Source organism: Rhea americana, unplaced genomic scaffold (genome assembly GCF_003343005.1).
Source record: "Rhea americana isolate MKP2758 unplaced genomic scaffold, rheAme1 scaffold_3, whole genome shotgun sequence".
Taxonomy (NCBI): Eukaryota; Metazoa; Chordata; class Aves; order Rheiformes; family Rheidae; genus Rhea; species Rhea americana.
The window spans coordinates 968,323-984,382 of record NW_028186423.1 but is presented as its reverse complement, the minus strand read 5'-3'; the positions used below and the strand labels follow the sequence as shown (position 1 = coordinate 984,382).

At 39.1% G+C, this 16,060-nt stretch overlaps 1 protein-coding gene across 1 annotated transcript in view; it reads left to right on the top strand.

Moving 5' to 3' along the window:
* Nucleotides 1-16,060, top strand: part of TNFSF11 (TNF superfamily member 11) — a 38,690-nt gene that overhangs the window by 18,169 nt on the left and 4,461 nt on the right. The window contains exons 2-4 of the mRNA XM_085309555.1: nt 5,756-5,923; nt 11,652-11,697; nt 11,781-11,879. Of these exons, the coding sequence (XP_085165681.1) occupies nt 5,756-5,923; nt 11,652-11,697; nt 11,781-11,879 (313 nt within the window). The remainder of the gene's footprint in view (nt 1-5,755; nt 5,924-11,651; nt 11,698-11,780; nt 11,880-16,060) is intronic.

Below are 16,060 nucleotides of genomic sequence, written 5' to 3'. Positions count from 1 at the left end.
TGCGGCCGGCCGGCCGCGGCGGGGGGTTGCTGGCCTCGCAGAGTAAAACGCGTCCGCGTGGAGCGGGCGTGGAGCCCCTTAGTTAGTCACGTCCKCTGCGTCCCAGAAAAGTGGCACTTAATTTCTGGGGCTCGCTGTAAAGTAGCTTGCAGCTGCTTGCTTGCGCGACAGTGAAATAAATCAGTGCGTGCTTCAGTTGGCGGCAGAGAAATGTGCTTTTTTTTCACTCCGCGACAGCACAGACCTAAAAAGATACCTTTGTCAAAGCATAGCTCGCAGAAATGCACGACTGTACCTTGATTAGCACGCTGAAGAGCCGTTACAGTCAAAACCACCGATCAGAATACACCCTTATTTCTTGAAAACCCTGTGTTTTCCACCTTCTTATTAAGGACTCTTTCTGATGAGTTCATGTCACTGCTTCACAGAAATCTGATAAAGGGCAAAAACAGGTTTCTTACCAAAATGACTGTTTTTCTTTTGTTTTCTCGATTTAAAAGGTTACACTGAGTTTAATTCTGCCTTTGGCATCTAATTCTGTCACCAGTTTGGTTCTTCTAAATTTGGGGTGATGCTGTTGGACTGAGGCCTTGTAAACTTTGGAAATATCTAAAAGAGAAGATGTAACTAGATGTAGACTTGCCTGAAATAATTGCCTGAATAATACCTAATGGAGAAAATGTTTTAATTGCCACCACTGATAAACAGAATAATATGTATACACTTGAAGTAAGTGCAGTGCTCACAGTAATAAGTGGTGATCCGTACCCGTTTCACAATTTCTTATTATGAAATAAGATAGGTTTGGAAAAAAAAAAGTCACACTAGATCCAGCAGAAGTGTTATTTAACTGCCTTGCAAATTGTTTTTATTTATGAGATCTGATCTTTCTTTTGAAAGATTCCTCTCACATTTCAGTTGTATTAAGCCATCTAAATTTATACTTTTCAGTTACTTTTAATAACACTGAACTTAAGTAATGTGTATTTTATTGAAATTTGAGAACTTAATAGTAGGAGAGCACATTTTCTTAAACATGCTGAGCTCTGCATCTAAAAGATGTGAATTGTTTGGTTGGTGGACTGACCAAATGTGAAATAGCTAGATATGATAGCATAGGCTAATATTAAGAAATGTAATAATTTTAAGACAACTGTTTTACAAGCTCTTTACAACTCTAGCTAAGAGGCTGAGTAAACTCTGACTCAGTTTTACCATCTACTTCTTATTTTCATTTGCATAAAATCATTTGGGCTAGATCATGACAAAATATAAACTAAGACAATAATTGAGGTTTTGGTTTTTCCTTAGTTTTGTTTATTTTGTGGCTTGAGCATTTGGAATTTCACAAGACGTATAACTAAGACTGACACCATGTCTTCGTGGGTAAACACATGTTTGTGGCCAAGAAATAGTGCAGCATAATACAAATGAGACAAGGGACTGGTATATTCAAAAAGAACAAAAAAAGCATCTTGCCTTATTGAAGAATTTATAATTCGCTAAATGGTGACCTATAGGCGGATATTTATTATCATTTCATGCATCTATGGAACTCAGACTTTTATTACAGTATGCTTTTAGATGACCTCCTTTCAGACTTCATCTAAAATGTGGTGAGCCTGCTAGCAAAACAGTGGCTAAAAGAAAACAGCTTGCTACGGGTCACTAGCACTTTTCAGAAGCTTGAAAGAGCCCATTCTTCATGGTTCAGTTAGATCATGGAGTCGAAAGTGATATTTGGTACATTGAAAGTTGATTTCAGTTTGAAAATAAGTAGGAATATAAAAGGTCAGTATTTATTGTGAGGAAAAATGAAGAGATTATGATACTCTAGCATTGCGTAATTCCTACAATATACRTAAAATTAGTTGAAATGTATTTTATTTTTTAAAACAAAGTCAGTCTTTTTACCATTGGAAGATTATTTTTAATCTTTTTTTTGGCAAAATTAAACTCCTGATGAAAATTTTAAATTTTTAGGAAGACTATTCTGAGAACTTTTTTTTTTCTTTTTCTAGTTCTCTTCTGTATTTCGTGCTTTGCATGAAAGATTGTTTTTGTTCATTTTGTTAGAAACCTGTGAGATTGGTCATGGCACACTTAACTTTTTGAGTGCCCCTAAATGCAAGTGAACTGATTTGAAAAGGAAGTAAATGGCGTGGTGACAAGCTTGACAGATGATGATGAATGACTTCGTTTGTCAAAGCTAGAAAAACCATAGAGGCATAATGTGCAGGATGGCATATGACATGATGATAGGTGCAATGTAGTCTTGACTAGTGTACAGCAATGTATATTTGAGAGAAAAAGAAACTGTACTGATGTTTACCTGATATAACATAGAAGATGACAAAAATCCCAAACCAGTTCAAGTGACAACAGAAGGTTCATTGAAAGCTATCTATACACAGTAGTTAAAACTGTAGACTAGCTATTAATGTAGTGGGTGGACTGGGAAACATACTGCATTTGAATTCTCTAAGTTGGACTGGTCTTGCCCGCAATGTTGGATTCATTTCGGCTGCCCTGAGTTAGATAAAGGGAATCCAGAAACACAAACAGAACGATTGGAAACACTGAAAAAATTTGGTATCAAGGGACACCCAAAAATGTGGTCTGCTTCCAAAATCAGACGCAATGGATGTACGCACGATAGTAATACAGAAAAAATAAGTTTTACGCTCCTGTCTTTAAATAGGCTAATTCCTCTAAGGTATCTAGCTTCCTTTCTGTCTAGCCTTCAGTAGATAAGTAGATAAGATCCAAATAAATGCTTCTGTAGAAGCTCTGGTTCTTGTTCTGGCACAGTGTTTGGCCCATGTGGCTACTGCTGAGTGATACCTGTAAATCAACGCTACACATAACTTTTCAGGCTGGACGCTTGGTCTAGCCCTTGCAAATTTCATGATCTTTGTGTTATAAAACTGATTTTTCTTGGACATATTTCATCAGATTTCTCCTAATAGATCCCAAACTGGACTAACAATCTTTCACTAGTGGTATCTACTGATTAAAAAAGCCCCCAAATACCAACAGTTAGTTATTGTGGCTCCCTATCTTAAATCCTGGGGTGGATGTGAAGGGGAGTGGATTTATCCAAATCCTGTTGAAGACCCTAAATACCTCAGATCTCCAGTAAGTCCATCGTCAGAGGACACATCTGGATAACTAGCCTTGTTTTGGGTCTGCCGATGTGAGAAGGATACCAAGAACTGGAGAGAGTCCAGTGAAGGGCCACTGGGACGTGTAGGGGCTGTAGCACATAAGAAGTGGAGAGCTGGGTTACTTTAAACTATAGAAGAACAAACTAAGGTGAGGGAAGCTAATTGCTGTCTTCAGCTACCTAAAGAGAGGTAATAGAGTAGACGGATCCAGGCTCTTCACAAGCATTCAGCAAAAGCAAGAGGTGCAGTCGTACATTGCAGCAAGGTAGCTTCCAGCTGCACATAAGAAGGTGCTTTTTACAATGAAGATAGTTAAATGCTGGAACAGCTTGGCCAGAGAGGCTGAAAGTCGCTGTGAGTGGAGATTTCGCAAAACTTGATTAGACAAGGGCCTGCGCAAGCTGACCCGTCTTAGAAATTGGCCTTGCTTCATGCAGGGGGTYGGACTAGAGACCTCCAGAGGTACCTTCCAATCCAGGTTATTCTGTATTTTATTTCTCTGCATCTTAACAGCTGTTGGTAAACATTTTGGCCTTCATTTTTTCCCCTTCCATTTACTGTTGAGTTGTATAGACACCAGTGGAACATACTGAGGCAGTCKGTGTTAGGCTGCAGTTCCACAGTAGTTAAACTTAGTGCTCCCTTCCTGCTAGCTTCATTCCTGTACCTGWCCCTCTACTGTCTCTACTGTCTCTGGTGCTTTTGATTTCTGCAGGGAGTGGTGTTTTTTTTTTTGAGGGTACTAATCCTTGAGGAAAGCAGACCAGCAAAAAGTCCTCTCAGGTTAGAGCTCCATGCTGTTTGTTTAAAGGGGRAGTGATATTTCATGGTGAAGAGGGTGAGAGCCCAGAGATGCTGTTTTAGATCAGTTTAAACTATTACAGGGCTGCACTACACTAGCTGACTAGAGGTTATTTGTATAGACTTTGGAGGTTATTTATGTAGTCTTTAGTGCTTAATTCATAGAGCTGTGCACAGAATTTCCTTTGGATCCAACTGTGCCGGATCACCCCAGGAAGATGTTACTGCCTCTAGGCTGTCCTGTTACTCATTGCCACCCTTCTGCTCTAAGTTATGGCTGACCCCGATCTTCAGGTGAACCTTTCTTGACCTGTTTCATTCCAAACCTACAGGCGTAACTGAGCCCAGCTAAACCAGCTCGTGTGGGCTGACATTGGTTTGGATGGATCAGACAGATGGCCTTCAGCAGAAGGATGGTGACGGAGGAGGCAACATTTGCTGTTGCTATAGCCATCTGTGTAGCAAATGTTTCTTTGTGGTGTGTTTCTGTTGGATGACTGCCTGCCTGATGTAGATTTRAATTCTGATCACCTCTGTAATCCTAACCATTTGATTTTAAGTTAGCTTGGTTCTCTTTTGGGATTAGGGAGTAGAATTTATGTACATATGAGACAATGATATAACATGTGATTTGCTTTGGGTGTTTGGTATCCTGCAAACACTTCTTTTCAATACTCTGATTTGTTCAGTTACATGTTATAGGAAACTAAGCAGTGGTCAAGCAGTATCTGTAATAGCTTGGTATTTCCTCTTCGTGACTGTGAATAATATGTTTTCCTGTAATTCTCAGATGAAAGGTGGCTCTTCAGCCCTACGAAGATAGAAGTAAATGTCTTGTTAGACCAGCTGGTATTGTTAGTGAACTGAGGGTTTTGAGAACACACATTCTTCTTAGAGTCTGAAGTAAAAGCAGAATAAATACAAGTTGAGAATAATTGSTAAGAGGTTGTCTCTGAAAGAACAATTAGTTAGTATCTGTTGAGTGTATGGATCTGGAGTAGAGGGAGAGGGTGAAATGGYTTACGTATTGCTTGTGAAATTAAACTCTGAAGGCATAATCCCAATGTTTAGMGTATTCAGCTTTCTATCTAGCTGATAAGAGAATTCTAACCATAGGTTTTAAAAGTAGAATATTTGATTCGATAAAAGATTGATCACTAGAAGTATCTTGTAATTGCTCTAGATTTACCAGCCTTTTTCTGATAAAGTAGAGGTGTTTTTGTGGTACACTTTTATGGTTTAGTCTTTCTGAATTGGTGCCATCTTGGTGACTGTTTTGCCCAACAATGTCTTCCCCACTTAATATTTTYGGTGATAACTACCATCTGTTTTTTTCCTTTTCCCTCTTCTTAAGGATGTGATAGATACGACCCCCAATTTCCCCTACTTGGTATTTGTGTGTCAACTTGCAAGCTACAGTTCTTACAGATGAGATGACTGTGTRTGTTGCCTGCTAAAAATGTAGTTGGTTAAAAATGAAATTCAGAGTTACTGATTTTGCTATAAAGGTGGAATTTATCTTGTTTAAATCAGGTGTTCAGTCTAAGCTAATGAAGCAGACAGCTCCAGAAGATAATTCATTCTTCTATCTTATGTACTTGTATGATGAATTAAACCTTCCTGTAGGGAAGTTCATSTCTTCATTGTTTACAGTGAAAATCTAGATACTGAACTTAACTAGTTGTTAAGTTCTTTTAGATGGTTTAAAATTCTCCCCAACTTAAATGTTCTTTAATGTCTTTTGGGCAAACACTTAAAAGCTATGGCTGTGCTTATWTTTTTTTCAGATGGACCCTAATAGAATTTCAAAAGAAGATGCACACTGTGTCAGAACATTCCTAAGAGCTCAAGGAAGTACAGATTTGCAAGAGACACCATTTGAAAATCAGGAGGCAAAGTTAATGCCTGACTCATGTGGAAGTATGAAACAGGCTCTCCAAAGAGCTGTACAAAAGGTAAGTGCTAGACTGACACTTTGTTTTTCCTTTATTTCATGCACTTGTCGAACTTTTAACAAGTTTTCCAAAGTTTGTATTCAGAGGTAAGTTCTAGAAATGTTTTCTGGAGTTTGCATAATGCCTGGAGTTGCATCCAAGATGATACTGTGTTTGCTTGTGTGGTAGTGGTTAACCAGTTCTGTATTCAAACTAATTTTATTTTATTTTATTATTTTTTAACAAAAAAAAGGCCTGAACTCGCACAGAAAACCATGRCTGTGGTTGTTTAATTGACCATTCTGACACTGGGATGGGTTCAAATAGTAGTTATTTGTGCTAACGTTTATATAGGTTTGCCAGCATTTTGGATGTTTGCGGAGAAAGACAGTACCACACTTTTTTTTCAAACCTGTCTCCTGACTATTTCTGGCACAATTTGCTTCTTAGGGTCATTGACATGCAGCATATTGGCTGAAAGACAGAATGGATAGTATCTGCTCTTGTTTCCTTTTGTTTCGTACTCTTTTTATGCCGTATGATGACTAATTACCTAGAACGTGAAGGATAGRGTGGTCTTTTTCTTTTTTGCCTACTTTGCCAGTCCTCTGGTCTGTGCAGACCATTCCCACATGGGCAGAAGAACGTRCAGAAGCATGATAACTAGGTGGTCTTTGTCTAGCAGTTGAGGATGACTGCTTATTCCCAAAACACAAATAAGAAAAGTATTTACAGACATCAGCCTTAGTGGATAAACCTGGGCGTGTTGAATATACTTGTCACAATATCCCTTACTGCAAACAATTAATTTTTTTGATCTCTTTACACAATCATAATAGTGCGTAGTGCTAGGTATGAACTAATCAGGACTATTTAAGTGCCGAACATGTGCTGTAGTGCTCGGTTTTCCTGACTTACCAGGTCCGCTACTACTTTACTTCTTCACATCCACATAAAGTTATCATTTTTTTGTTCATTAAAGAAACTGCATTAGCATTGAGTTGAACTCATGTACACTTTGTATAGATTGAATTGTAACTAAATTAATTATATGGTGCTTTAATTGTGCTAATGTTTACTTTTAATACAAGCCCCTGATTGATGGATTTTTTTTGTGAACAAAACTTGAAGAATCCTGAGAGTGTCTTTTTCTCATCACTTGTCACCTCTAAAAATTCAGGAAGATATTTTAGCTCCATAGGATTTGTTTCTTCTTTCAGTATTTTCTAGACTCTCTCACACTAAATCCACTTCTGTGTTTTGTGTGCATATGCTAGACTGCTTTTTCATGCAACTCCCTTGACAGTGTAAGGAGCTTGTTACAGTAAGTGAATGGGAAGCCCTATATTCTGGTTATTCATGGCTGGTTACTCAACAAAAGCATTGGCTTTAGTGGAGGCTGCATATCCTGCCATTCTGGATAGAGGTTGAATGCTGCAATGTCCGTGGCTAAGATAAGTAGCAAGTAGGGATGATGTTTTTGGTTGATGGCCATTAGTTTGAGAAGAATAAATTTTATCTTGCCAAAGTAATCAGGCTCCAATTCCCTTTGAACACAACAAAGTGTATTAAGTAGCTGAGTCTGTGTCCTTGTTGCTTTGGCATCATATATTGATGAGACGGACAAAAAAGAAAGAAAAATATATGACTGGGGCTGTATCTGCATCTTTTCAGATGCAAATGTATCACAGAAATGTATCACAGAAATGTATCACAGAAATGTATCACAGAAATGTATCACAGAAGTGCAAGTGCCAGTGCTAAGGCAAAATCATGCTTCATCATGTTTTGTAGGCTGTGCCTTTCATTGGCTGTGCTGTACTCACGGGGAGAAATGCCTGAATCTTGTGTCCAGTTGTGKTAGTCTTTTATGTGAGGGAATGCAGCTGATGTGAGTGGAAAGAGGTTTTGTATCGTCTTTACTTTGTTCACTTTCTTGAAGGAGAATCTAACCTGTGTGTGTTTAAGATCAGGTATCCTTATTTGAATTGGCAGTAGATTAGGTGACTGAAATGGAACACTTTGAAATATGGTTTTAAGTTTTGTGATTTTTTTTTCCAATTGTTTGTCTTTTTGCAATTCAAGCTGCTCAGGAAATGAAAATAGACAACTTACTTTAGCTTAAGGTTATGGTCTGGTTACAAATTTTAGCTTACTGCACTGCTTCTTGTCTGTTTTCCTTGCACACCTGTAGATTAATGTTTAAATTTAAAGCAAGGGTTGAATTTGAAAGTGCTGTTATGAAAACCAGTATAGCAAGGCTGCAGGGTTGGATTYGGAAACATTTATCTCTTACAAATATACTAATTCAAAATTTTCTTTTGAGGAATACCTGGTGCTGAATTCCTCAACAGATTCTTGGATAAAAAATACCACTTGGGGAGCAGTTTGCTCAGTAGAAAACACTAAATACTGCCTAAAAGCTTTCAAACGGTCAAATAATACACTTTCATAGCCTATGCTTAATTGTTTTGCACATATCCTTAAAAACCCTTTGGCAGTCCAGATGCACTAACCACACATCTTATGAAGTCAATTATGAGTCTGAAGTAGAAAGAATGACAAACATACCCRAAATCAATTCATGAAGTAACTTTTCTTGGCAATAGTCCCAGCCTCCGGCAGCTTGGGGAGTTCAAGCCCAAACTAATCTCCCACATGGCAATATAATTTTGTTGCCAGACCTCCAGGACAGCCCTTATGAAGAGATCTATATACTTAGCAGACATCTGAAGTGTATGTGGGTATGGACAAAGTCAAGGTGTCTSTGGTGATTGCAGGTTGTTAAAATTTCATGATTTTGATCTCACAGCCTTACAAGCCTTTGTGGGCAATGAACTATTCATTTGAATAGAGGTTGTAGTACTGATCTCTGAACTGTCTTCTTCAGAATAGTGGTTCATGTACTTTCACTTCCTTCCTGATCAGCATTCTTCAGATTGGTGAATTTCCGGCAAGATAATCGTACATCTTTTCTTGGTATTAATTGGGCCTGAGGCTCTGAGGTAGTAAAACAGAGTAAGGGTTCTTTAGGCTCACGGCTGAAACAAGTCACAAGTGTTAAGAGAGTCTCTTCTAATGGAGTTCAACAGGCTATTTATAGCTACTCAGAGTAGATTCTGGAATATTTTGAAAGCCAAAGAAGAAAAAATCATTCATGAGTGTTGTCACTTGTTCAGTTGTTAGGCTACTTCAATGGCCTCTCTGTGCGTTCTTAACATTGGATATAACTTTGAGTGAGATTTGTTTTTTGAAGTTACTAAAATACTGATGAGTTGTCCGAGGGGTAAAACCTGCAGTCCACTGGATGATGAAAGAGCAAGTCCTGTGTTTTTTTTTTTTTTTTTTTTCCCCCAAGCATTTAAAGCATCTTTTCAGTTTTAAAAATTTGGAAGTTTAGCAACTTCCCTAAGGCCCCCTAAAATTTCAGAAGAAAGGAAGACATGTTTTGTTTCTTTTTTTTTTTCCTTTTTTTGACTGGATGCTTGTTTGCTGTTTAAACAGTTACTGTATGAAAGAGGTTGGAATGTGGGAAGCAAGCCAGCGGAGATGACTTGATGGGCAGTGAGCAAATGACGCAGTCAAAAGTGTACAAGTGCACCTGATTGTTAGTCTTACAATGTAGTGGGTTTTTTGTGTACAGTTTTTCTAAAAATAACTCAATAGTGCGCATGCTCCTGTGGGAGGAAGTATTRAGAGGTGTCACTGGTAAAAATTTGTTAGCAGTTCTCATGCCATTAAAACAGTGTCTTTGTGACAAGTTCTGTTGAGTTGTTTGTGCTTTTGTAATGGTGCTACACATTGTGAGTAGGTATGGGATGCTTGAAAGTGCACAGGTATCTAAAAATGCAGTTGATATCTTGAAGGTTTGAAAACCCTATGTCTTAATTTTTTGCTATAAGGATACAAGGGGATTTTTATAATCTCATTAAGAGAGTATCTTTAGGCATCCAGATGGCACTCAGAAATGTGTCCCTTAGCCTTTCGTAACCAGGAGAAGTGAGTATATACTTAAGTGCCCTTCTAGGGTGGGTTGTGTATCAGTATGTTGGAACTGTAGAAACAGATGAAGTAAAAATCAAGAGAGGCATTGAAATATAGTATCTTTCTTTATGAGCAAACCTACAGCTCCATCTCTGTTCTCTAGGGACTAGTTCATGTATTTCTTTCAGTTTCCTATCTCCCAGTCTTCTCTATATTATTGTGACTTGTTCTCTTCAGTTGCTTTTGTCACTTCTGGCAATTCCTACTACTCTGTTCTTCTTCCTACATCTGATAAAGTTGAAAGAGCTCAAATATGACTAGAGCCTGATGCTGATTTGCAGCTCTTAGAAAGGAGCTTTGCATTCTWGCTCCTAGAACTGACATTGAAGTAGCAAGATCAGAGAGGGAGAATGATTGATTGTAAATGGTGGGTGGTGGACATAGGTTTTATTACTTTCAAAGCTGCAATTCTACTTTTTTTTCCCTTGTCTCTACAGCAGAAAGCATCTTAATGATTCTTATCTATAAAATCAGCATATCTCTGCTAAAGTATTGTGCTTTGATAGTCATACTACCACTTCGATTATGCTGTGGCTTTCCATTTTGGTTTAACATTTAGACACGTACTGAAAGGGGAAAGTGAGAATGCATAAATGCACTAGCTAAGGTATTACAGATTTCACTGTGGCTGCAAAATTACATAAAGGCAGGACTTGAGATGTTTTCAAAGAAGGATTTCAGATTCTAAAACACCACAGTGATTGAGAATGTGAGGGAGCATTGCTGATCTGGCCAAATGTCTGAGGGATATTGCAGGTACATGCTATTGAATTAGCAAGAGAATAAAAAAAGCTTGCAGCATAAAGACTTAAAACACAGGACTATGCTTAAGCTTCAAAAATAAGAAAATGACTTGGTATCTGCAGCAAAATGTTTCCTTTTACTTTTGATAGCTCCATGGTACTAAGTAATCTGAATAGCTAGAGGGAAAATATTATCCCTGTTTCTCAGACAGGAAACTGAGATGGGGAGAGTCTGGGACAGAACTGAGGATTGAGCCTAAGGTTACCAAGACCAGACTTGTAACGAGAACCTGCTGCTTAGGTTTTTGAAAACTACCATTCGTATTTTTGTTTCAGGAAGGAAAGAGGAGGATTGTTCGAAGCAAGGCTTTTTGCAGTGTCTAGTGCCTGCTGTTAGTGCCATTCTTGGTTCTGGGTAACTTGGTCTTCATTCATGTTAAAACTCATTTACTGTTCTAAAGAATTCATACATCCAAATCCTGGCACCCAGTCTACCTGACCTATTCCAGATGGAAAACATGCTTTAATCTGTTCTTGTGTACTTTGCTAGAAGTGAGGCATGATTACAGGCCTGGCAGCTGTATGAGGCAAACAAATTGCACAAGCTATTGCGAAGTTCTACAGTTGTCTGGTCACCTGTCCTGTAACTGGTTGGGTGTGAGAGGCAGAGGTTGTTTCATTTTCCTCATCACTAATGAAATGCAGACCTTAGCTTTCCTCAGTTGCTAGTGTGACTATGCACTAATGTCCCTCTGTGGAACTGCCTCTCTCACTGCCTTTTGATACCAAGTAATAGGGATTTCATTGTTTAATGCAATGTGTTCCTAGCAGCCATTGTTCCACTATGCTTACAGAAATATCCCAAGTACAATAACTAGAAGAGGTTCTTGCAAACTATTTGCAATGTACGATGTAGCAAATAATAAAGATAAAATCARAGCAATTGCTCTTTCTCATTTTAGGAAGTGCAGCGCGTCATGGGAAGAGAACTACCAAGACCAGAAAAAGGTAGGCACTGCTTTATGTATAAGAAGTATTTCAAATTCTTCTAAACATGTTTTTCTGAGGTAATGCAATTCTTTTATCTCTAGTTGCAATGCAGGCCTTAGGAATGGATCCGTACAAGAGAAGTAAACCCGAGAAGCAACCTTTTGCCCATCTTATTATTGATGATAAAAACATTCCATCTGGTAAGTTCAGTTTTAAGCAAACAGTTCTAATGCTTATATTAGATGTATTAGCCTGTATTAATGTGTTAAGAATGGAGTATATAAAAATAGTTAAGCAATACTAGGAACAGATTGATACTTCAGAAATGGCTTTTAGTAATGAACATAAACTGGATGCATGGAAGGATTTAAAAGGCAGCAGTGATAATGTTTATGAAGAGTAGCTCCCCTTCGTATCAGGTATCTTGTATGGGAGTCTCCTGCACTGCTAAATGACCTGTTTCAGATGACCAGTGATCATGATCAGACTTACACTGTGAGGGCTTGGCCTTCCTGCTGTCAGGTGAAGGTATGCATTAAGTGATTAATGCAGGTATGCATTAAGTTCTCTTCTCTGAAGTTTCTTGTTTCCTTTGGCCAGCAGGGTCCATCTGGAGTTTTTCACTAACAGTGGCATCAGCCATATATATATATTGACAAAATTCTTGGCCAAAATCTTAGTGCTGTGGGCTAGAAGCTTTCCCGTACACTGAGTCTTTAAGGTGCCAGTCCTGTTGAACAGATGCTGATTTCTCTTGTAAAATTCAAGAACATCCTGTTAGGCTCACCTAGTGAACCCTTCACAATAACTCTCCTTGTGTGCTGAAGTGTCATTGAGTCTTCTCTGGGTGATACTTCATTTGTCTTCAGCGTGAATCTGGAAGCCAGAAATCTCTTGCATGAATACACAGGACACATGGATGTCAGGCATGCATCAGTGTAAAAGCTTACCCATAAAGGAAGCTCATCTGTCGTTTTAAGTTGTTGAAAACGTACTACTCTAGTCCCAAAAGTGTAAGTTGTCTGCTAGTTCACTATCCTCTGTGGGCCCAGTGCGCTGTGATAGCATAGGGCTGAATTTATAGCAGTTGTTTCTATTTCCATTATCTTAGAATAGCGTATAGAAAGGGTTTTCTTGTGGRTATAGGCCATGACTTTTCTGTGTGAAGATTACCAGGGCCTTTCTGATATTCAGACACCCCAGAGCATCATGAGTGTATGTTTACATCAAGTCCTGTACTAATGAAGTCAACAGTTGTTTCACTGTACTCTGTGCAGCTGGGTTTCTGGTCAGTGCATCGACTTGGATGCAGTATGTTTCTGAGCTATCAAGTAGGCACTACTGGACACTAGAAAGGGGGATGGCATTTTTCTATCTTACTAGAACTGTCTCTACCCACAAGAATGGCTTGTAATGGCTTTGAGAACACCTTTGCTAGTATAACATGAAGGAACAAATCATGAGTCTTCCCTTGAACACTCTCCAGAGGGTCTGTGTCAAAAGATTAATTCTTAAAATTTTAACTTACCTCCTCCTTACTAACTCAAACACTTATTGACAAGTTTCCATTTGCATTAGTCAGGTGTTAGCTTTTGACATAGGTCAATAGTAGGGGCCACAGAATCTACAAACCTGTCTTAGCGTTTTGTTTCTGGAAGGATTGGATTAATTTGCTAATCATAGCAACAGGCCACTTTACATCTACAGCATTGGTATGTGTGTGTCACATGTGGTGAAGTACATCTTTTCCTGTGGGAAGCTTATTTGCTCTGGCCCTTGACATTGGTCTGAAAATTTTGTTTTTACCGGAGGCAGCAGCTGGTGTTTTTTGCTGCTGTATATTAACTTTTCAGGGTGTGACTTTACCTATAGATGTGCTAACCACATTATGGGAGGAAAGGAGTTGCTCATGCATGTGTGTGCACGCTCTCTGCCTCTAACTTAACAGCACAAGCTACAGGAATGTTCAGAAATATAGTGCCTATAGCAACAAGCATCTTTGTTTCTTCTTGGAGCAGATCAGCCCCTTTCTGACTGGGTGAGTTGSACTTACTCCTTCCAGATTTGGCACATAAGGCTTATGTCTCATTTACAAGAGCATTGCCAGGACATAGCTGGTGAGGACAGCTGCTGCAGTTCCTGTGGGCCCTACAACAAGGAAGGGCTGCATCATTGTTGATAGCTGAAACCCTGAACTTACAGGTGGTGGGATGTCTCTGTATCATTCTCGCTGGTGTGAGGCACTACTGGGTTGGCTAGGTAGCATACAAAAAGCTTCTGAGCTTTCTTTGTTCCCAAATAAGAATTTCTATTTTCTTCTGTTTCCTTCTCTTACCTGTTTGAAATCCTTCTAAATTGTTTTTAACCAGCTGTGAGTCTGGCCAGATACATGCTTAGCATTTTAAGTTCTGTACTGTCATCACTGACCCAAAATAAACAATGTCAAGAAAAAAAAATCGGTCTTGTCATTACTATCAAACAGGATTTTATTCTTCTGTTTTTGTTTGTCAATGACTGCTTTTTATCAAAGGGCACAGAGCAACTTCTATAAGGAACTTGTTCCTTTAGGCTAGTTCACAGTAATATGACTTTAGACTTTTGCAAATTTTCGAAGTGACTTTTGAAGCCTGAAAAGAGGAGAAAAGGGAGATGGACCTTTCCAAATCTTGATGTCCTCTTGACTGTCTCTTGGCTCCAGAAGCCCTAGTGGTTTGGTTTGTGCTATGTATTTTTCAGGTTTGCTGTCTTTAATAAAAGCTGAATGATTGCTACTTGCTTTTTATCTTAGCTCGCTTTAAATGCTACCCAGGCTTTAAGTGAAAACAGCAAATTTTGGTTTAYAATTTAATTACAGAAATTAGTTTAAATGAGAGAAATATAAACAGAGGTGAATGCAAGTGTTAAATATGTCATTTGAGAGGTGTTATATTTAGCTGTCTAAGGAATTACTGTAGAATTCTCTAAGCTATTTACATCTCAGGTTTGGCTCAGGTGCCCTCTGCTTCCAGAAGCAATTTTTCAGGATAGATAGAGCTTTGGTCCTTCCCCTAGGTTTTGCTTATCGTACCTGAAAGCTATTAGCATGCAAATAAGTTATCAGTGCAGGGCTACTTTCTCCTTAGTTCTCCTTAGTGAGCTTTTTCCTTCTCACTAATCAATTTTATTGAAACTCATTTGTATTACTCTTAGTTCATGCACACTAGCATCCAAGACATTACTTTGTTTTTTCTTGAGTTTTCAGAAGACTCTTATCTTGATGTTTTTCCTGTTTGCTATCCTGTCTGGGGAGTTATCTTAATGATTGACTCTGAATTGCATTCCCACTGAGGATTTCTTCAAAATTGCTACTTGATTGTTGGGACTGACAACTAAAATCTACCTAGCAACAAGCCAGTGGGGCATCAGTCTGTCACAGCATGTATTTCTGCTCAGTCATGTATGCATTCCTGTCCCATATCTGATGTGCCTCTGTCTTCCCCCTGATGCAAGCAGTGATATTGGTTCTACTTTTTTGCCTGCCCTTCTCTTGAAGGTAGCCCAACTTTCTTGGGATAGTATTTCTGCCAGACTTGCACTCTATGTATGACAACTACAACCTTCCTGGCTGTTGGCAGTGTATCACAAGGGTACTCTGGTATGGCTTTCAGCATTGATTATTGCAGATGAATAGTTCCAAGATAGGAGACTTAGATGTTTGAAGTGTCTTCCAAAAATTGATGGRTTTCAGAGTTTTTCTAAGGTGCTGCTCAAGAAATTATCCAAGAAAACTATTTGAGTTTTCTTGGATAATTTTTACCTAGCTACACTGGAGCCATATGAGGGCAGTTCTTTATGGTCTGCCTTTTTGACACTTCATGCTTTGCACAAGTCTGTGGGAGAACATGAGAAGCTTTTTGTCCAGAACTACAGTAAAAGTATTCTGGCATGCAGAAGTTGCTTGCTCTTGGCAGCTAGCGAAGACYTAGTTCTCAAATTCCCCTGTCCCTGCCTCCCCTTGCTTCTTTCTGTGCAAACAGATCCAAGAGGTGTTTTTGTAGCCAGTCGACTCCAGCCAGGACTCTGCCCAGCATGCTTGTGAGCTCTGGTGGTTCTGGGTTCTGCTGGGAGGAGAAGGTACCATGTGCTCCATGTGCCTGGGAGATTTTGGTGGAAATAGGTTGTTTATTTGTGTGTTCGAAGCTGGGAGGATAAGGCACTGCATATTCCAAGCAGACTGTGGAGTGCTGAGGGTCAAAGGTGTAAGGCCCTGCAGTACAAGACTCACTGCTGTGGGTGCCTCAAGGGGAACAGACAAAGCTAGTCTTGTGTGCTGGAGATTACTGAYTAGGAGGACAAGTTGATGGACTTCCATCTGTTGTGCTGTGCCTTGTGTTGAAAAAAT